A 22,150-nucleotide genomic window follows, 5' to 3' on the forward strand; every position below is an offset into this window, starting at 1 on the left:
GTGGGTGCATTTCTATCTGCAGGCAGGGAAGTGAACCAGCTGACCCCTCCAGGCCTGCTAGGGCTTCCAGAATCTGAGGCTACTCGAGGAACAAAGAACTCAGTGTGTGTCCAGGTGGAGAGCTCCCTGACTTGATTCATTAAAACAGACTCATGGCCCAACAAGCAGACAGCTCTCCAGAAGCAGACACATTAATGCGGTTCCGATCCTTATCTTCTCATACCTCAACTCTTGCGAAAACCTCCAGGCTAGCCTCCCTGCTCCAAGGCAGCCCACCAGACTGCTGGGCTCAGAGCCCCGCTGAAACCAGAACCCAGCCCAGCCCATCTAGAGGAAGAGATACGGTCAAGGTCTCCTCATTCACACTACTGGCGTCCAGACCCTGGCCCTGCTGCTGCGTGTGACCTTCACGGTCTGCAGCTCAGTTTCTTCATCCAGGAAATGGGATAATAACAGGCACATTATGACAATTAAATCAGTTAATATGTACCTGGCGGTGTACCTGGCCCATGTTATAAGCACTCAGAAAGTATTAGCTGCTATTACTATTATTAAATATTATTATTACTACCCCATCCTATCTTGCCAATCTTGCTTCCCACTGCATCCCAGCATAAACCCTGCATTCTAAGTGATCTGGCCTGCTCACCCTAGAATCCCCTTTGCCTGAAATGCCCCATATTTCAGTCTTCCAAAACCCAAATCAAGGATCATCTTCAACATCATCAGCCCTCCCTAATCTTCCAGAATGCCACAGCCCTTTCTCTCTATTCCTTTCCTGAACAGTGCAGAGAAAACCGCCCCCCAGGAGAAGAATCACCCCATGGCTGGTCTTCCGACACCACGAGCAAAGTATCATGCCCAAATCCAGAGGTCACCGGTTGTGCAACATAAGGAAGGTTCTCCATTTCTCTAGCAGCAGTGGGTTTCGAAACAGACCACGTGACCCTCCAGCTGTATGACCTGGGCAAGTTACTTAACTTCCCTATGCATTATTTTGCCCATCTGTTCAATGGTTCTAACTCAAGTGCACACCTCTCGGGGTTGTTGTGAGTGTTAAATGAGAGATGTCTGGAAAGCAGTTAGCGCAGCGGGACACACACCAAGCTTTCAAAAGTGTCAGCTGGTAGTCATCATAGTAGCTGTGGCCATACGGGGAGGGGGTGTCCCTGTCCAGAATCAAACGCAATCAAACAAACTAAGCTTCAGTAAGCTACATTCCAACTGGACAATCACCTGATATCATCCAGTCCTGTACCAGGCACTCAGACCAGGTAACTGCTTACTGCGCCTTCCACCAGATGGATAGTTCCGTGGGCCTCGGTCACTCCTGTGTCCCAGCATTTTAACGTGGAGAGCAGCATACAGGAGATGGTAATAAATCCTGCAGCCACACAGAACTAGTTCAATATCTGTAAGTACATTTTATCTTGGCTACTAGACTACGAGCTCCTTAAGCGTGAGCATCACGTCTTGCTTTAGTAAAGATTTATTAAATGAGTGATGCAAAAAATACCAAACCGAGAATCAGGTTGCTTAGACCCAGCTCAGTCACTGGGTCATTCTGGAGGATTAGGGAGGGCAGATGATGTTGAAGATGATCCTTGATTTGCGTTTCAGAAGACTGAAATATGGGGCATTTCAGGCAACCCCAGAGAAGTCCCTTAATGCGTCTATGCTTTATTTTTCCCATCTCCGGGATGAGAAGTTTGTACCGTGTGTTGGCCAACGCGTCTTACTCCCTGAAACTGGGTTTGGGTCTTCAGTGCAACATGGCCCTGCAGACGACAGCCATCTGGCTCAGCAGGCCAGCTTACGATATGATAGCACCCCTCATTTGCAGTTTTCCAGCACCACGCAAGGAGTAACTTTGGGCCAGTGCTTAAAACACCCATTTTTGGTCAAATCAGTTCCTTTGCGGAGTGAGGACGCTCCATCACCCAAGCTAGAGCTCTGGTACCCCCAGGCACACCAATGGTAAACTGGGGGCACACTCTGCCCACTAGTCCTGCACCTCCCATGCCAGACCCGCCCAGAGACCTCACCTCCTGCTCATACCACACAGCATACTGCTCACAAGAGATAACCTGGTGCAGAGGGAAAGTTGAACTTGGCCCTTGGCGGGGAGGTGATCACATGACACCGCTCCTCAAGATGTTGTTTGTTTTGGGGTTTGGGTTTTTTGGCAATAGTTTGCACAGCCTGAAGGTCCGGGCAGTTTGGCTCAAAGAAAATGCATGCCGTGTGATGCCACAGGGGCTCCACTCAGCAACGGCCCTGCCCAAAACTGTATCAAAACAAAAGTTGTGCAAGAAACAAAGCCCAAATTCAAGGCTTTAGAAATGCACGCAGATCCTGTCAGAATCTGGCTGATGGTCTTGGCTTCTTATGGGTGCACTTTTCTGCGAACCTCGCATTCCTTAATTCACCTAAAAAGTGGGTTCTTTCCCCTACCATTCTCTGAGTGATAGCATGCTGATTTTCCAATGCACCATGTCTCTCTGATGGTCTTAAAAATCTAAGGGAAAGTCTACGTGAGGTGAGAAAAAAAATTCTGCTAAAAGAAGGAACTAAACCAGCTAATTTCGCCTCTTGAGGCTTTCCATCGATTATTTTATTTAATTATTACACAAGTCCACGAAACTGGTACTATCTGTAGCCCATTTTACAGATGAGGAAGCTGAGGTTTCAAAAAGTTACAGAGCGCGCACCAGTTCACAAAGCTAGTGAAAAGTTGGGATTTGAATGTCCGCCAGGGCTCTTAGCCCTTCTGCAAGAGTGCTTCCTTGTGGGGTGTGTTAATCTCTGGAACAAGCCACTTGGAGTCCTTGTGTCATGGACACCCTCCGGCAGTGGCCACAAACCACACTTGGGAATTCAGAGAGGAGTGTGCCTGGACTAGGCCAGGCCGAGGGCCACTCCAAGCTCCTGATCCTGCAACTCTCTTCGGAAGTGGCTTTCACAGAACACAGAAGATGATGCTGCGTGGTGCTCTGTTTGATTCAGAAGGCCCTTCCAGATGTACAATTAAAAGCCACAACATTTTCATTTTTAAACACTTCTCTGCCTCTGAGCTGCTTTCAACGGGAGTGCTGATCCCACAGCATCTCATGCCCGGGACGCCAGCCACCAGCGCTGGCAAAGCGGCTTAAAACCCCTCCTCCTCTTGAGAGGTGCCATAAAAGACATAGCAATGAAAAAGACAAATGACATGAAAACGTCACTTCGGAATTCTACCCAAAGCCCGAAAAGTCAGACCTGAGAGAGCGCTCTCTCGATTCTCCTCCACCGCACCCCGAAAGCAAGTGATAGCTATTCACTGCATCCTTAGAACCAGAAGAAAACTCCCAAGTTCATACTTCAGATGATAATGTCTTGCTGCTCTTGACAGATTCTGAGTCACCAAGTGCTGTACAGGCGAGAACAACTTGCTGACCAATTTTTTTGGGTGTTTGTTTTATTTTCTGTTCAGCCAGGCACAGGGAATTTTCCACCTGACAATTCCTGTTTCTCACTTAAGTTCTTACACCATCTGTGAGCACTGTGCTCAGCAGGGGGAGGACTCCAGGCCAAGGAGGGCTTCCCATCACCAAACCTCAGTTTTCCCATCTGGTTAATGCAAGCCTTTCACCAGATGATTCTGCTAAGGTTCTCAGCTTATCTATGGAATAGAAAGCAGTTTGAGGATTGCCAGCTTCTGAGCCTGGATCTGCTACCAGATTTAAAATCTTTACATAATTTTTTAGTAAAACAAGAGATTTGGCTGAAATTAATAGCACAATGGGCAACGACCAGGGCTGGACAATAACAGAGCAGGACTGGAGTCTGCTGGCGGAGAAATGAGCCTCTCCCGTTCTCAGGGCGCCCCCTCGTGGTCGTTCGACTAAATCCCGACGGAATGTTCAGAGTTTCTGCAAATAAAGGGAAAGACACCCACCAAAAGAGAAAGGCAGGCTCCCGTCTACTGATGCAATCCCTTTCACTCTAACCTCGTCTGTGGATCAGACCAGCGAGACGAACGCCTGACAGGAAGCCCCAGTGAAACTCGGAAAGGTGTCTGCCATAGACAAGATTTCATTCTTTCAAACAGTTGGCGGCAGTTGCCCAGCATTCAGGCTTCTGTGTCCCCTGGCAGATCCCAGATACACCCTTGCCACTCAACCCCTCTCAAGCTCACATCCTCAACCTGCAGCTCCGACCGCGTCTGTTTTTCATTATTACGCTTTCCAACTTCCCAGCGCGATTCTTCAACAGCTATTAAGACAACACGAGCAAGGAGCTAGGCTTAGTTCTTGCTTTTTCAACATCCAGCCTGGGGAATATCACCTCAGAAGAAAAGCATGAATGAAGTGCACGTTTCTCAGCCTCTTCTTCCGCAGACCTGAAAGTCTGTTCCTCAAAGGACATCTCTACAACCATCTCCTCTTTAAAATGCTCAACCTACAAAAAAATGGCACCTGCCCAGAGTGAATTCTTAACTACTTGCTGGCTATCAGATTTGTTTATCGGAGACCGCTTTAAAAATACAATGTACAATGTCTCAAATTTCCAATTAATCTATGAACGACTTCTTTTTTAAGCTCTCGAATACAGTTGGATCAACCCAAACAGTGAAGCTTAGGATGAGGGAGTTATCCAGGTGTCCAAATATTTGAGAATTCGGGGCTAAACCTTCTGATTGGGGCCCCATTTTCTCCATAGAACGGTCCCTGTACAGATTGAAAAGAAAATTACCAACATCAACCTACCTACCACTTCATTCAACAGTTCATTTTGCTTTTACCCTGTGGTCATTCGTTAAGTTTATAAGCAACCCTGGGCCCCGAAATACCCCAAAAGTGCACACGAGGCATACCATAATTAGTTCCTGACTTTGGCCCTAAATTGATTAAAATACATCTGATATGCTTCAAATCAAAGAACCATGTTAATTTTCTGCCACACACCACACAAAATCTTTCTGCAACAGTCAGTCACTTTGAACCCAACCCTCTGGCCACAAGCAGTGTGGATTTCAAGGGCCTGTTCCCCAGAAAGGAAAAGGACAACAAGCCAAGTTGGGGACACGCAGAGACCCCAAGGTACTCCAACCGCTTCCAAATGGGGCTGGGACCCTGGCAGGGTTTCAGCTGTCACAAAGAGTGGGGCAGCTGGCCCAGTCCCCTAAAGCAATTCAGCAGCCCTGCGACCAGGACCTGAAAGGCAGTGGGGTCGGCTGCAATTCAGCATCTGCGTGGCTACCCATGCCCTGGGCATTTCAGTCCTCCCCGAAGCGGAGGTGAACTGTCACAACCCTCAGGCATGAAGTAGTCTTTATTTTTGCGCCCTAACCTTCTCTCTTAAAAAACAGGCAGGAATCCACCCTCCCTTGCAACTACAGCAGCACGGGGGTGATGGGGAGAGGAGTGGGAGGGTGGGGGTCGCCTTCACGTACAGGACACGGGACTCCGGGGACCAGCTCCCTGCTGAGGATGTGGGTCTGTTCGGAGTTAGAGCAATAAAGCATTCCAGGGCTTGGTCTGAATGCGTGCCCGCGAGGGAGACCTCCACGGTCCCAACGTTTGCAAAGTGTTTGCAAATCATAAACACTACTTTGCTGCTGGGAGAAAAACCCCCAAAATATGCGCAGACAGGATGTAACAAGTGTTTCGAGAGAGAGACACGCCTGAGTCACGGGGAGCTGGGGAGAGAGTGAGGAGTCTGTCTGGGGGTTCCCGGGAAGCCCCTCTCGGACAAGAGAGTCTCAGAGCCCCAGCCCCCCGGCCGGCGCGCCCTCGGTCCGCAGCCCCGTCTGGCCCTCGCCCCGGGGGGGGGAGGGGTTCCCCCACTCACCACTCGACCCGAAAACCTCTCGGTGGCCCTCTTGACTTTGCCATAGGTGCCTTTGCCCAGGGTCTCCTGCAGCTCGTAGCGGTGCTTCAAGTTGTGCTTGTGGTGATGCCGCTTCACCCCGTGCGGCTTCCTGGGCTCCGGGGCCGCCGCCGCCGCCGCCGCGGGGGCTGCGGTGGCCCCCGCCACCACCTCCGGGGGAGAGCCCGGAGCCCCCGGCCGCAAGTCGGGGCCGTCCCCGGCCGCGGGAGCAGCGGCCCCCTCCATGTCGGAACGCAGGGCGAGCCGGGCTGGAGAGGGCAGGACTGGGCACAGCGTTCGCGGTGTCGGGGTCCCCGCCGAGGAAGCCGGGGCGCGCTCAAGGTCGCCCCCGCAGCATTGGGGAGGCGGCCCGATCCCGCTCGGGCTGCGGCTCGGTCACTGGCGGCGGCGCGGACTGCACATCTGGCGCCCCCGGCGCGCACGGTCCGCGCACCGCCCCCCGGCCGCGGCGAGCTGCGGAGCGTCGGGCGAGGTGGCGGCGGTGGCAGGGGAGGCGGCGGTGTTTGCAGGAGGGAGGGGAGAGGGGTGGCTCCGAGCGCAGGCGGGGGAGTGTTATGTGGGGCGCCGCGCCCCCCGACCCCTCCCCGGGAGGACGCACAGACGGGGCGGGGGCGGGGGCGGGGGCGCCGAGCTCGGCCGGCCCCCGGGGGAGGGGAGCGAGGGGCGGCGTGGCCGGGGCTTCCCCACCTCCCCGCCGCCACCCGGGGCCCGGGGCCACCCGAGCTGGGAGGGGGATGGGAGCGTGTCGCGACTCGCCCTTTGTGCCGCGCGGGGTAGGCCGCAGCGGCGGCCGGGGGTGGGGGGGGCTTTGTCCTCGCTCGGCCGCGACCCGGACCGGAGGCTTCCAAGCCGGGGCGCCCCCTCCCCGGGCTCGCCCACCGCAGCTACCGCGGGCCCGCCGTCGCCGCCGTCTCCTGCTCCGGCCGCTCGGCCTCCCCGCCTGCTGGCGCCCGGGCGGCGGCGGCGGCGGCGGCGGCTCGCCGAGCCCCGGGGCGGGAGAAGCAGGAGCGCTCCGAGCCAGAAGCCGCCGGGACCCGCTCGCGATCCGGCCGGGGGCGCCACGGGCCTGGGCACCCCTTCATTTTGTTTTGGGTATCGCCGCGGCCGCCAGGCCGGAGACGGAGGAGAGGCTGGGGGAGGGGAGCAGGGCGGGTGTTGGGTTACAGGCGGTGAGTCACGGCCCCTCCGCCGCAGTGCGCACCCCTCCCGCCCAGCCGGGGCTGGCACCCCGCCTCCGAGGCCCCCTTCTCCGGCTGGGGCGGCTGCGCTCCGCGGAGGACCCCAAGAGGGGCGCCTCGACCCCGGCCCCGCGCCCTCGCCGAGGAAAGGCGCAGGCGGGGAGGAAGAGAGGCCCAGAGGCTGAACCTGGGGTCCGCCGCCGGACTGCCGGCCCTCCGACACCAGCCAGGACTCTGGCCGCCAGGGAAGGGAGAACAGTTGGGGGCGCGGAAGACGTGGGGCGCCCACCCTGTCCGGCGACGGCTGCCTTCGGAGGTGGGCGAACCGGGGACCTCAGAGGGAGCAGGGCCCGGAGCCTTCTGAGCAAGAGGCGACTTGCAGGCCTCTTGGCCCCCTTGGGCCTTGGGAGTTTTCCTCGAACTGAAAGGCCCGGATCTCGGAGTTGGTAAGGGCGCCCGTACCCCACAAGTTGAGGGTCAGGCGGGAAGGGCGTCCGACAGCGGTGAAGCAGCGCCCCCCCCCCCCCCACCACCACCACACAAACTCCTTCTCCTCGGGAGCTTCAAGGCAAGAGAAAAAGAGGCCTTAGGGAATTTTTTTTTTGTAATGGTGCAGTAGACTGGGATAGGAAGAGTGAGGTATGAAGAATGTCTGGTGCCTGGTTGGTCTTTACTTTTTCACCAGGGCGCCCCTCTCGACCTTCCTCTGCAGCTCTCAGTCCATCCCTTCTGCATTCCTGCTGTCTTCACTCTTGTCTCCCCCTTACCACCTTATCCTGGACTCCTGCAACAGCCTGTCCTGCCCGTCAGCCCCCTCCCTGCTGCTAGAGAAATGGCCTGAAATGCTGCCATCATCATATCCCCCATTTCTGTGCCTCTGCCACACTCTTGTCCTTATCTGTCCTAACTTCTCTCCTCCGGATGCTGACATAAACCTCTCTCTGCCCCTTCCTGCCTTCTCCAAGAGCACACTGGTTATTGCATAACCAGTGTGCTCTTGGAGAAGACAAAGGCCATGTCTATTCAGTTCCTATGCTGTCCACAATTGTAGGGCCTCCCTGCCCCCATCCTGAAAGTGAATTCTTTTTTGTTTTGTTTTGTTTTGTTTATAAAGTCCGTAGACATTGTGCATATAAATTGAAGAGTCGGGGTGAGCAAAGTGTGGGTTGATTCTGGCTCCCCGGTGGATAGGCTGTGTGACCTTGGTCAAATGACTTAACCTCTCAGCGCCTGTTACTTCTCCTTAAAATAGGGAATAGCAGATCTGTTTTACAGGTGAAAAGACTGTGTCTGTGGTGGGAATTGAAACAATTCACCAAATATTTCCTTGTTCTTTCCCTCCCGAGGGATGTGGTAGGAATCCACTACCCTATATGACTCACTTAGGCCAATGGAATGAGAGCAGAAGGGATATGCATTGCTTTCAGGGAGAAACTTCTAAGGGCCAGTGGGCAATCCCAAAAGTTCAATCTTGGCAATCTTATGTTGTCAACCATGGAAGTGCAGCAACAGAGCCTCCCCCAGCCAGCGCAGGGCTCTGTAAAGATGACTGAGCAAGCCCAGCTAGCATGCATTAGAAAAGTAGTGTGAGCAGATTTTAGACTTGTGTTGTGTTAAACCAGTGAGATCTGGGGGTTGTTTGTTACAACAGCGTAATGTTGCTTATTCTGGCTAACAGTGTTGCTCCTAAATGCTTGGGACTTAATCGGTATTTGTTGAATGAATAGCATTCTGATACTATTCTGATATTATTCTGATACTATTTTATGATAGTATCTGATACTATATGATAACAATAAACCCTCTGCTGTAAGGTGGCTGTGATAGTCCCTATTTTCAATTAAGGACACCATCTCAGAAAAATTAAGTAATTTGCCTGAAATCGCAGAAGTCATAAATAGCAAGGCCAGGGTTTAAACCCTACCTGTGCAGTTTCAAACCTCATGCTCTTCCTCTTCTACACTTGCCATGCCACATCTCCTTAAATGGGAAGGATGGAAACACCCAGTACAATGCCTGGCACACAGTCCTACTCAAGCACTGGAAGTTCCTCTCCAGACTGAATTCCTATAGCATTTATAATTGGAGCCACACTTAAGCACAATATTATCATGCATTATGCTCAAGTGTTTTCACATAGATAAAGCATTTCCTCCGACAAGATCCCAGGCTGCTTGATTAAGAGCTTGAGATCTGGTGTCAGACTGCCTGAGTTCAAATCCCTATTCTGCCACTAGTAATTGACCACCTTGGACAATTCTTTTCCCTCTCTATGCCCCGCTTCTCTCATCTTCAAAATGGCAGGTGGTATTAGGGGTGCTAACAGTAATAGGCGTGAGGGCTCTTGTGAGGATTAAGGGATATAATATATGCACTCAATAAATCATGGCTATTAATATCATACTTGTTTTTATTATACTTATTCTTTATCTTGCATGACTCCTGCTGGCATTGAGGCAATTATAAGCCATTTAATCATATTACTTACTTGATTAGACTCTGATTTCTGGCTTCATTCTCATTACGGGACAGAGGTACTAACATCTGAAGTTAGAAACATGACATCCACACTGCCCTACAGCTCATATTTACATAAGGCTCATTACTTGTTCTTTGTTACACTTTTCTATTTTCAAAGCAATTTAAAAGAAAGTATGCTTGCTTTCTTGAGAAATATTTGTTCAGAAAACATAGTAATACCAGTGTCCTTTATCCACCATCTACTGTCTGCCAGGACCTTTATATGTATTGCCTCTAATCACCATCATAAAACCGTAAGGTGGATGTTATGAGCCCCGTTTGGCTGTTAAGAACAGGGAGCTCAAAGAGGTTAAGGTGCCTATGACCGGGAAGTAACTGGCCGAGTCAGAATTGGAACCCAAGTCTCTGACTCAGGTTTTGCTCCAACCCCTATTTTAAGCTGCCCGACATTCCAGTTCATATCAATGAATGCCTGTGCTTTGGTTGACAATCATTTTCCATTTTTCTAGATGAGGTTTTGGAAAGCTACCTAAGATCGTGACTTTTTTTTAAGAGAGAGAGAGCGTGCACGCATGCGTGTGAGTGGTGGGGGAGGGGCAGAGGGAGAGGTAGAGAGAATCTTAAGCAGGCTCCACACCCAGCACAGAGCCCAATTCGGGGCTCAGTTCCACGACCCTGAGATCATGACCTGAGCAGAACGAAACTAAGAGACGCTTAACTGACTGAGTCACCGAGACGCCCCAGCTTGTGTCATTTCTAACATAAGTATATTGTTTGCTAGACATCTTACACTGAAGAACCACCTGAGAAGGTACATATTCTTCACTGTGGCAGAAGACTGCTAGCTAACCACCAAATAGTCATGTTTGTCTTTCCACAGGGGAGCTGACAGACAGTTGCTCAGCTGGGGATGTATCTCCCAGCCTCCCTTGCCTCCAAGCCTGGCCACGTGACTAGTTCTCTCCAATGAAATATGAGCCAAATGATGTTCACTTCTTCCTAGGCCAGGGTGTTTAAAAATTGCCTAGCGGGAAACCGAGGACTCCAAGGCACCAGAGGATGGTGGAGTCACTAGATAAAAGAAGCTCGTGTCCCTGAATCTCATTGAGGAATAAAGCCACCCTCGGGGCAGGACATTGGACTGGCCCATGAGTGAGAAATAACCTTCTATGAAGTCCCTGAAATTAGAGGGTTTATTTGTTACAACAGCTAATACTGCCCTAATACATACAGCTTACACTAAGTCTGTATTTACGTAGGAAAAGCAAAATGGAAGATGATCACAACCATCTGAAGAGTTAGAACCAAAAATGCCATGTGTATGTTTTCTGTCTACTTGCTGACTTAGGGAGAAAGCAAATTACTTCGGGCCAGAATTTTTCTTTTAGTTTTTCCTGGATTACATGTATCAGAGATCAAAACAGAAAGCTGTGTTTCTTCCCCAGCTGAGCAGCTAGAGAAACAGTTAGAAGGGTGGTTAAGAGCCTAGTTTCCAGAATCAAAACCAGCTCAGTTCAAATCCTGACTCTACCACATTCAAGGTGTGCAATCTTGGGTGACTCGGTCTTTGTTTCTCTGTTGTCTCACCTTGCAGATGGGGACATTAATAATGCCCCACTCAAAGGGCTTTTGTTAAGGATTGATTGAGTTTATGCAATAAAAAGCACTAAGGTCAGCACGAGGTAGTGGTGACACCCCATAAATGTCAGCTGTTATTATGATTTGCCACCTTCCCTATTCTACATTACATTCTATTTTGTGCATGCAAGGGTACCAGGGAAAGCCAGGCACAGAATCATGAACAGAATCAGTTGCTCTTACAAGAGCTCAACCAAAATAATCCAAACTGAGCCTTCATTTGCAATATGTCTCATCTATTTGGTGACTGAGAGGGCAGAGGACCCCGCTGGGAAGGAAGGGCATCAGTCTGGGCATCCACCATAGTATGGGGACAACCAACAAGACAAGACAGGGTTTCTAGCCTCTGCTGTCCCCAGGGGATGCCACCCAGGGTAGGTGCCTTCACCTCTCTGTGGAATGACATCACCAGGCGAGATGCCGTCTGATGACCCTTGGGGCTGACAATTCCTGATTCCTTTTGGAGATGGCAGTTTCACACTCCTTGCACGTGTCTTCTTCTCCCTTCTTTTCCCGCATGGGCAAGCAGATGACTTCCAGCAGTTCCATGTGCTTTGTTTTCTCTGTCCTAAACATCATACTGAAAAAATAAGATAGCTTCTCCCTGAGGGAATAAAACAGTGGGGAGGCATTGGAAGGTTCTTTTATGGAGAAAAGAAACCGAAATGTGATCAATTCCCCATCCGCAGGAGAAGCACCGGCAGGACTCCAGAGCGGGAAACCACACCTTCCCACCCCTGGAAAGGGTGACTGCCAGAAAATCGAGAGTAAACATGTCCCATGCAGGGACACACTGGGGTCATGTGAGAGAATAACTCTTAATTGGCTACAATGGAAGAGTGTGGAGGTTAAATGGGGGGGGGGGGTTTCCAGGCGGGGGGGGGGGGGATGTAAAGAGCTCATTTCCTCATATTGCTCCCTGGATGGGTGAATGCACTCAACCATATTAGCTAAGTGCTTACCATGGGCCCATCACAATTCTAGGTACTGGGGATACAGAAGTGAACAAAAACAAAGTCCCCGCCTTCATCAGGTTTACAGATAAACAGTGAGCCACGGACAAATAAATCTATTACCTGCCAGGTAATGGTAAGGGCTGGTGGGAATAGATCAAGTTAAAGAGGCAGAACACATTGAGAGTGGTAAGGAGAAGACTTTCTGACAAGGTGACATGTGAGCAAAGGCCCTAAGGAAGCGAGTGTGTGTACAGCCTGGGTATCTGAGGGATAATATGCACATCTGGGGGAAAAGCCTCCCCGGCATAGAGACTCATAAGTGCAAAGACCCTGAGGCAGGAATATGCTTGGCATGTTCATGAAACAGCAAGTGGAGTGAAATAGGGGAGAGTAGTAGGCGTTGAAGCCAGAGAGTTACCAGAAGACCAGATCCTGTCGGCTCTGTGGAATGATGAAAGAACTCTGGGTTTTATACTGAGGCAGGCAGGAAGCCATTGGTCGATTCTTTTTTTTTTTTTTTTTAAGATTTTATTTATTTATTTGAGAGAGAGAATGAGAGACAGCACAAGAGGGAAGAGGGTCAGAGGGAGAAGCAGACCCCCCGCCGAGCGGGGAGCCCGATGCGGGACTCGATCCCGGGACTCCAGGATCATGACCTGAGCCGAAGGCAGTCGCTTAACCAACTGGGCCACCCAGGTGCCCCAATTGGTCGGTTCTGATTAAAACAGTGACATCCTCAGAGCCAGTGTCTCGCAGGCTGTAGGAGGAAGACAGCGGTGGGGTAGCGCGTTACCCAGGAGGAAATTAAGAAGGAGCCAGAGAAACCGATTGATCGGGAGAAAATGTGCCCGCTGCTGCTGCGTGTTTTCACCACCAATAACAGCCGCCACCACCGAACGGACGAGTTTTCCCGCAGACACGTACCATCCAGCGAGCTGCAGATCTACACTTGGATGGATGCAACTTTGAAAGAGTTGACTAGTTTAGTAGAAGAAGTCTACCGAGAAGCTAGAAAGAAGGGCACACACTTCAATTTTGCAATTGTTTTTACAGATCCTAAAAGGCCTGGCTATCGAGTAAAGGAGATTGGCAGCACCGTGCCTGGGAGGAAGGGGACTGAAGGTGGCAGAAGTTCCAAATAGGAGACTATCTGGACATAGCAATCACACCTCCAAATCGGGCACCACCTCCTTCAGGGTGCATGAGACCATATTAAATTTTATTTACTATTTCTTGAATTATTTTTCATTCAGTTATGTAAAATAAATTCTTTTTCTTCCTCTCATCATTTCCATTAAGCCTTCAAAGTCTAAACAAATTGTAATGCGTCTATCTAGGAATTAGATTTGTCTGTGTTACAGTATGGATATTAATAGAAAGTCCATGTTTCTGGTCCTTCTATAAAATACGAAGAAAAGTGCTCTTAGCATCCTTTGTAAAATTGTATTGTTAAATACATGTGTGCAATCAAAAAAAAAAAAAAAAACAGTGACATCCTCAGACTCAGATTTGAAAAGTCTCCCCCCAGCCATTGTATTAAAAATGGACTTGGGGAGGGAGGGAAGTGATGGGGGCACAGGGCTCTGAAAAAGGCTAAGGGGCTCTGGAAAGTTCTCGCCTACAAGAACTACATACAGCACCTCAGTTTCCTCAGTGCCTTCCTCCTTGTGCTCACCGTGGGTCATTCCTAAAACACATATCTATCTGACTCTTGTGTCTCCCTCTCCTGAGATTCTGCTGATCTCTGTGGCCTTGAGGTCAAAGTCCAAACTCTTAGCCTGCCGCTGGCTGGGGAAAGCATCACAGGGTAACAAGAGCATTGGCCTTGGCATCAAAAAGACCCGGATTAGAGTCCTGATCTTAGTGCTCACCAGCTGTGTGACGTGCCCAAGTCGCTAGAGGTCTCTGACCTCAGTTTGTTCTCTTTCCTCCTTGTCCTGGATGTTATCACCTGCGTGTCAGCTTCATGAGGGTTAGGACTCTTGTTTGTCTTGTTCCTTGCTATATATTCAACACCCAGAACAATGCCTAGCACCTAGTAGGTAGGCACTCAACAAATATGGGTGGAGTCAGCGAATGAGCTAATAACGTAGGAGAGAGCATCTGCAGAGTGGCTAGTGCCCAGCCATTGTGCCCTTCTCTTGCTGACTCATGCTCATTGCCCTCTTCCCCTTAGTGGTCGAACCTAACGGTACCCTCCTGATCCTTACCCACACCACCTCCTCCCACCAAGCGCCATATTTTCTGGGGACACCTCTGTTTCATGCTGCTCCACCTTTGCACATGCTGTGCCCAATGCCTGGGATGGCCCCTTTCCTGTCCTCCAGATAACAAACTGCTACTCATCTTGGAGACCTAGCTTAAGACGTCACCTCCCCTCTGACACTGTGCTAGACAGAACTAAAGGCTCAGTTCTCTGTCCCCAGGGCACTCAGTCCCTGGGTCTCTTACAGCACTTACCTCATGGCATTATAATTATTCAGCTATGTGTCCAGCTCTGCCCAGTTGCCTGGGAACTCCAGGATGGTCAGCACGAGAACAGCACTGTCCAACAGAAATATAATATGAGCCCCGTATGGCATTTTAACTTTTCTAGCAGCCACATTAAAAGCAAGTTTAAAAAAAGAGAGAGAGAGAGAGCAATTAATCTTATTAATGTATTTTATTTAACCGAATATGCCCCAAATATGATCATTTCAAAATGAAATCAATATAAAAACCCATTGATAAGGTAGTTTACATTCTTCCTTCTGTACAAAATCTTTGAAATCCATTGTCACATTTTACACTTACAGGAAACCTCAATTCAGAGCTAAATTTTCAACTGAAATATACCTTAGCGAAAAGATAAAGTTGTATTTCACAGAAAAATATTTTACACAGCTCCAGAGTTTTTTAACTTAAATTTCGGTTAATTGTATAAAATTAAATGTTTAGTTCCCTAGTTAAAGAGCCTCATTTCAAGCACCCAATAGCCATATGTGACTAGTGGCTACTGTTTCCAACAGTGTAGACCTAGATCTTATTCTTTATTCTAATAGAAGTATAGATGTGGCTTGTAATATATAAATACTGAAAGGATGGATGGATGGATTTTACTAATTATACACCCTCCCTAGTTTACCTTCCTATTTCTTACTCTGGAAATGCAGAGCACAGGAAAGAGAGAATGAAATTAAGGGAAAGGTGAATCCATAGAAATCTTCCTTGGACTCCAATTTTTCATTTTGTCCCATGGGACAAAGTTCAAAGGCATCGAAGTTCTACTCTCTGATCCATGCAGCTCAGCAACCCAGCATATTCAACTCTCTGCTTAGATGTCAAAGCAAAGTGGGGTCTTTACTGACCATCCTGTTTAAAATTGCAGCCCATCCGCTCCTCCTCCATCCCAACACTGGGGCTCCTTACCCACCTTTACCTGTTTTCTTCTTCACCATTGCATTCACCAGCATGTAATACATTACACAATCTGTTTCTTTGTTGTGTTTGTCTGGACAAAGCAGGGATTTTCATCTATATGATTCTCTCATAAATCCCCAGTACCTGGCATGTAACAGGTGCTCGATAATTATGCATGGAATGAATAAACGGATAGATGAATAATTTGAGTTCCAGCTGTTTCACCTGCTAGTTTTATAATCCCAGTAAGTAATTAAAGATTAAACCTCAGTTCCTTCATCTGTAAAACGGATGTATAGTAATATTTACCTTACAGAGTTGTCTGATAGGATCCTACAGGGGTTAATGCTTATCCTATAGGACTAAGAAGATGGCTCTGAAGCGTTTAATATAGTACCTACATTGGCACTGGCAAAATGTAGCTGTTCTTAGTCTGTTTAAATAATAATATTAGATTCATTCTCTCAGGTCTATACCAACCGTGTAAAGCAATCACAATTCCCCAAGTAATTCTGTCCCAAACAAAAAAACTAGGTCAGGAAAAAATAGTCTCGGGATCTAGATTTCCTACACGATTGCCTATATTTAACCTGTCCTGTTTGTATTTGTATTTGTATTTGTATTTCTAACCCTGGGATACAGGTCCCTCAGCCCTGCCCTGCCAAGAGCCAGGGCAGCTCCGTGTCAGGCCACTCTGTTTACTGTCACCAGGGACTTAGGCTCGAAAAGCAGGCACGAGAGGCAGGGCATTCCACGTGAGTCATCAGCCTGCCTATGACGGCAGAAGCTCTTGGCCCACCTGCTCTGGGGCAGTCACCCAGGCCTTAGATGGCCTGGGGCCTGGCAGCCAGGCTGCCCAGGCGGCCAGCTGGTGAGGGATGCATTAGCCGCCTTCCAGGCAGAGGAGCCAGAAACTCCAGATTCCTCTCAACGGCCTGCTTCTCCTGCTCCCTCTCCAGCCTCATCCTCTGAAATCCTTAATTTAACAGGCACATCTCCAATCTGCCCCGCCCTTCATGACGCTCTGCGTCCACCTGTTCATTCATCCAGCCAGCACATGGTATTTGAGCGTCCCTGACGACGCAATCATTGAGTCTGGGCTGGGGATAAAGGGTAATATCAGACGGTCCTCTGCCCTCGGAAAGCGTCTAATACCTCGCACTGATGTGGTGCTTTACGGTATACAAGACAGTCTCACACAAGTGGTCTCTCTTAAATCTCAAATTGATATTTTATTGGGATTAGATGCTTTTATCCCCCTCCTCCCCGGGCAACACACACATTTCACTGGATGTCCTAAGAGATGGAGCGCATTACCTAAGGTCTCACAGTCCACAAAGGAGGAGCCAGGACTCACACTCAGGTCTTGTGCTGACACCACAGGGAGTACCCAAGTGACATCGCATCTCACAAACAGCAGTTCTATAAAAGTCAAAAAAAGGGGTATGTGGGTGGCTCAGTCGGTGAAGCATCTGCCTTCAGCTCCGGTCGTGATCCCGGGGTCCTGGGATCCAGCCACACATTGGGCTCCCTGCTCATCGGAGAGTCTGATTCTCCCTCTCCCCCTCCCTCAGCTGCTCCCCCTACTCATGCTCACGCTCTCTCGCTCTCTCTCGCTCTCTCACTCTCCCTGTCAAAAAAAGTCACAAAGAGCTCACTAAAAGATAAAGGCCATTTAATTGTATATTTAATAGCTCCGAAGAGAAATTGCATGTTATACAAGGGGCCAAGGGAGACTGGCTCCCTCCCTCAGCACAATAGAAGGGGACATCAGGAATTTGGATGGATCAGGAGCCTCACCAGATCTGTCTGTCCCTTGCTCTTCCAATGCAAGCACCCAGCCCGGGATTCCTGAAACCTCTGACCGCAGAGGTATGAACAAATGCTGGAAACACATGCGCAGGTATGACCCACACCTCCTTCCCCCTGAAGCACCATTTCTGGTGCCCCTACCTTTATTCCTGGAGTCTTCTGGGAGAAACATCCAGGTGGCTTTACGAGCAAAACACATCTTCCCACAGCTGAGTCTCTGCCCATTAAAAACCCCATCCAACAGAGGCTTGCTCCGATGAGCCAAGGCACAAAATATCTAACAACCAGGAGCGAGAAAAAGAAGTTGGCAAAACCGAGGAGGGGTGGAAAAATTCAGCAGAGATCCAGGAGACGTGGATGCCCTCATAACAGGAAGAAGGCAAGCAGTCAAAGCTCTTCTTCAAGAAGCAATTTGGCAGAAATTCAGAAATTATGGCTGCAAGTAGCCAACCCTTCCCTTTTTGTAGATGGGAAAACTAAGGCCCAGGGAAGTTCATGCTCTTACGGGGTGACATGAGGGCGATGATGTACTCTGTGCAAAGCTCATTACCTGTATGGTCTTATTTCATCCCTGCAAGTCTAAGAGAGAGGTATTATTGCTCCCCAGTTTTACGTATAAAGATAGAGCAGGAAAAAAATCAAATAAGAACAATATTTATGATATCTGAAGATTATGTGAAATTCAGATTTCAATCCATAAATAAAGGGTTATTGGAACACAGCCCAACCCATGTATCTATGTATATCTATGGCTGCTTTCGAGCTATAAGAACAGAAGTGAGTGTTCTGACAGAGACTGTCTGACTGTCAAAACCTAAAATACTTACTACCCAGCACTTAATAAAAAAATTACCAGCTCCTGGGATAGAGACTCAAAGAACTTGAGGAACCCTGGGAGAGGTGCCTGGGTGGCTCAGTCAGTTAAGCGTCTGCCTTCAGCTCGGGTCATGATCCCAGGGTCCTGGGATCGAGCCCCGCATCAGGCTTCCTGCTCAGTGGGGAGCCTGCTTCTCTCTCTACCTGCCTCCCCACCCCCGCTCGTGCTCGCTTTCTCTCTCTCTCTTGCTCTTGCTCTCCCTCTCTCTCAAATAAATAAATAAAATCTTTAAAAAAAAGTGATATGATGGGCGAAAAATATGGAATATGAAGTTAGAAGACCAGATCTGTCACTGACTATGTGATCTGCAAAATGGGGGTTAATAATAAAACTCCCTGTGGGGTTTGTTACGTGCATGAGCTAAAAAGCTAGATGCAAAAACTTTCTGCACTGCAAAATGCTCCACATTTGTGTCCACTGTTGTTTATGAGATTACAGCCAGTTTAGGGTCCCGACCTTCCAACTCCTTGTCCTGTACACTTTCCACCATATCACATAGTCTCTCTGGGCCTTTCCCCATCTATTAAATGGGCATAATGATACCTTTTGTCATATAGACAGAGTCAAAATGAAAAAAAAAATAAGAGCATGTTTGTGAAAGCCACTCATAAAATACTTTGTATATGGTTAGCTGCAGGGTCTCTACCTCCTGTCTATAATGAAATGGAATGCCATGAGTTTTCAGTGTCCAGATCAGAGTACTGGGAGCCAAAATGAAGAGCAGAGAAAAGGACAGGACAAGAACACCCAGCCTGGCTTCAGCTTGGCCTCCTGCCCTTTCCAAAACAGCAGCCACCTCAGTGTTCATTTGAAAGAGGAGCTGATTGGATTCTCAGCACCTTCATTATGCCGGGAGGGCATTGAGGGAGATTAATGTGGCCTTTGGGGTATTTCCACTCCGCAGTCCTATCCAGCCTTGCATCTGCTTCTGACCCCTGGACTTCCTCAGGCTACCAGCAGGCTTTCTCCTCAGCTGCAGTACCAGCCGCTCAGAGCAGGCATACCGCAGGGGATGAGTAGACTCCGGCCCAAGGGACCAGATCCCGACACGGACAGAGAGGACCATGGCAGCCACCTGAAGAGTTGGGAAAGGGAAGCAAGGGCTCAAATAAAGGGGAGTATTGTCATTTTTTACTGTTATGGCCCCAAGTTCTCCTCAGGCATCTTGGGAACCCTTTGTCCCTCAGATCAGGATGCAGTGAACCACTTGCTAAATGTGAATGAATGACTAACAAGGAAAAAGTAGTATGCTTCATCCTGTTCTCTTGATAACATCCAAGAGAGTTGTGCTATCGCATTATTGTATCCAATTTACAGATATAAATGTGGGGCCCAAGAGCCTACATCACCCATAGACATTTGTAATCCAAGCCACAGTTTTAAATGCTGGCTTCTGTTGGGGCCTCGGTTTCCTCATCAGTTAAACAGGTGCAATTGTCAAGCCTATCTTACTGGATTGTCAAGGGCATCCAATAAGAGGAGGCAATGTGAAAACTTCCTTTTTGTGGTTATTAAGTGTAAAGGTTCACTCTCCAAGGAATGTACTTTAATAAGACACAACTTAGCCAAAAGGATAAAACTCTAATTATAGAATTAGATAAGCTTGAGACGTGTCCACGCCGGTAAAGGAGAACTGCCCATTATTTGTGCAAATAAGTGGCCTATGGCAATGATGGCCAGGACAAGGGTGACCTAGTCCTCTGAGGGTGTTTTCCTGGATTCGTAGAGTCCAGGCTTGACTGTGGCCTCTTGAGTGAAACCCACAGATGACAGAATTGCAGAGACAGTGGTCTCCACAAAATCCACGCTCATTCCTCTAACAGAATCATCCAGCACAGTCCCCATTTACAAGCACCCTGTCAGAGCCACAGGGGTCTAAGGCTACAGTGAGCTGTGTTTGTTCATGTCACTGGCCTTGTCATAAGTAGAAACCCATCAGAGGCTGCTTTTCAGATCACACACACACACAAATTAAGATTACTTAACATTAAAAGATCTTCCAATATAAAGTTACCTAAACTGCCTAGACTAAACCTTCCTATGAAGGTGCATACATATGTTCCTTTGGGATAAAGGACCTAATCAGTGCCTTAATGTCAGTACTGATAGTACCTGTCAGAACTGCTCACCTGTAGGAACGGATGTCCTCTCTCACACCTCAGCAGCTGTCTCAGCCATCACTGTGGGTTGGATCTGGTACAAGAGTTCTCGTCAGGGCATGATCCAGAACGTCTAGCCACAGACCTTCAGAGTTACTTAGGACAGTGGGGAAGAGGTGCAGAGGTGCCCAGAGACAGCCCCTGCAGGGCCACCAAATGCCATCTAACTGTGAAAGCTCAGTTCCTGATAGTGAGGATTGGCTTCCCTGGGGTGTTGCTATTCACACACTCATTCTGATTGGCTGTATGCAAATAAGCAAACTCTAATATGTTGATCCTAGATATGTTGATTAGCAGGGCTCAGGCTGGCTCTTCTTTCCCCACCCATCTCTCTGTCTTATATGAATGTATAAATTAGGCTACATTAATATGCTGATGCTGGAAAGATGCTGGTCCGTGCTGGGAGGAAGCAGCCCTCATGTGCTGATGTTGAATCCAGAACTGGGACTTCCAATTAAAAGCATATATATTCATACACTCTACACACCCCGTAGTAGGGGTTCAATAAGTATTCTCTTTCCTGGTTTGATTTGCTCCCTTCCCTCTACCCCCAACCATATGGCTGGCTCCCCTCCTTTGTAATTCCATACCATCACTGCCCTTCCCATTTTGTGGAATTATCTGTTTATCAATTTGTTCTTCTCCCTAGACTGTGAGCTCTTTGAAGGCAGGATCTGGGTCTCCTTTTCTTTCTTTCATTTGCTTTTTTCAAAATTTTATTTAAATTCTAGTTAGTTAACATACAGTGCAATATTGGTTTCAGGAGTAGAATTCAGTGGTTCATCACTGACATAAAACACCCAGTGCTCATCACAACAAGTGTCCTCCTTAATACCCATCACCCATCTAGCCCATCCTCCCCACACATAGGCTCTTACAGGGTGATGTATGGAATTGTTGAATCACTATATTGTATACCTGAAACTAATATAACACTGTATTTTAACTAACTGGAAATAAATAAAAACTTAAAAATAAAAAATAAGAACAGAGGGTATTTCTATTCTTCTCTACCATTTTTAGCTTATTGGCTTTTTAAAAATTCTTTGGGTTATTACCTACCTCATGGACATAGATGGCTGCCATGGTTCCAGACATCACATACTCATACTACTGCTTTCAAAGGAAGTAAGAAAGGGTGGGGTGAGGGGGTCAGCCAGGGCAAAGGGGAAGCTCCCTTCATATGTCTTTCTGTCCCTTTATGAGCGATGAAAATACTTCCCAGCACACCACATCAACCAACACTTGGTCCCATAGTTACACTTAGCTGCAAAGCAGGCTAGGGAAGCAAATACCTGGCATATTCAGGCTCCATATTAGGAGGCAGAGAAGGAGAAAGGAGGTTGGGGACGGCTGCTAGGGAGGTAACCAACAAAGGTTCTCAGAGACCTGATTTCCATTAGACATCAAAAAATTCAACCCAGGGAACCAAATGGTTAACTTTGAAGGAGGGACTATAAATACTAATAACCTGTTGAACACTATAGAGCAGCTTAGTATTAAGTACTTGGTGTACATTGTCTAATCTTCTTAACACCCTTGAGTGACCTTGAGGCCACTAGTGTTAGACCCATTTTATCTTCGACGAAACAGAGGCCCAGAAAGTTCAAATTACTCACCCCAAGTCACACAAATAATAAATGATGAACTCCTGACTCAAAAGTAAAGGCTCTTCATCTCAACACTGGACTACAGACGACTCATAAGGAGGTTTTCCTATCATGGTTCATACTGTTACATAATGCTTTACAGTTTACAAACCTTTCCTACATCCCAGGT

The 22,150-nt window shown here is 48.5% G+C and overlaps 1 protein-coding gene and 1 pseudogene across 1 annotated transcript in view; one reads left to right on the plus strand and one right to left on the minus strand.

The window, feature by feature from the left end:
- The window catches only part of NUAK1 (NUAK family kinase 1), a 71,590-nt gene extending 65,227 nt beyond the window's left edge, over positions 1–6,363 (minus strand). The window contains exon 1 of the mRNA XM_081822339.1: positions 5,833–6,363. Coding sequence (XP_081678465.1) covers positions 5,833–6,096 — 264 coding nt within the window. The 5' untranslated portion in view covers positions 6,097–6,363. The remainder of the gene's footprint in view (positions 1–5,832) is intronic.
- A 242-nt stretch (positions 6,364–6,605) lies between these two features.
- Positions 6,606–13,409, plus strand: LOC102745318 (histone deacetylase complex subunit SAP18 pseudogene; annotated as a pseudogene).
- Positions 13,410–22,150: the final 8,741 nt, after the last annotated feature.

The sequence above is a fragment of the Leptonychotes weddellii genome, chromosome 5 (assembly GCF_054177405.1).
Source record: "Leptonychotes weddellii isolate Sample4059 chromosome 5, ASM5417740v2, whole genome shotgun sequence".
Taxonomy (NCBI): Eukaryota; Metazoa; Chordata; class Mammalia; order Carnivora; family Phocidae; genus Leptonychotes; species Leptonychotes weddellii.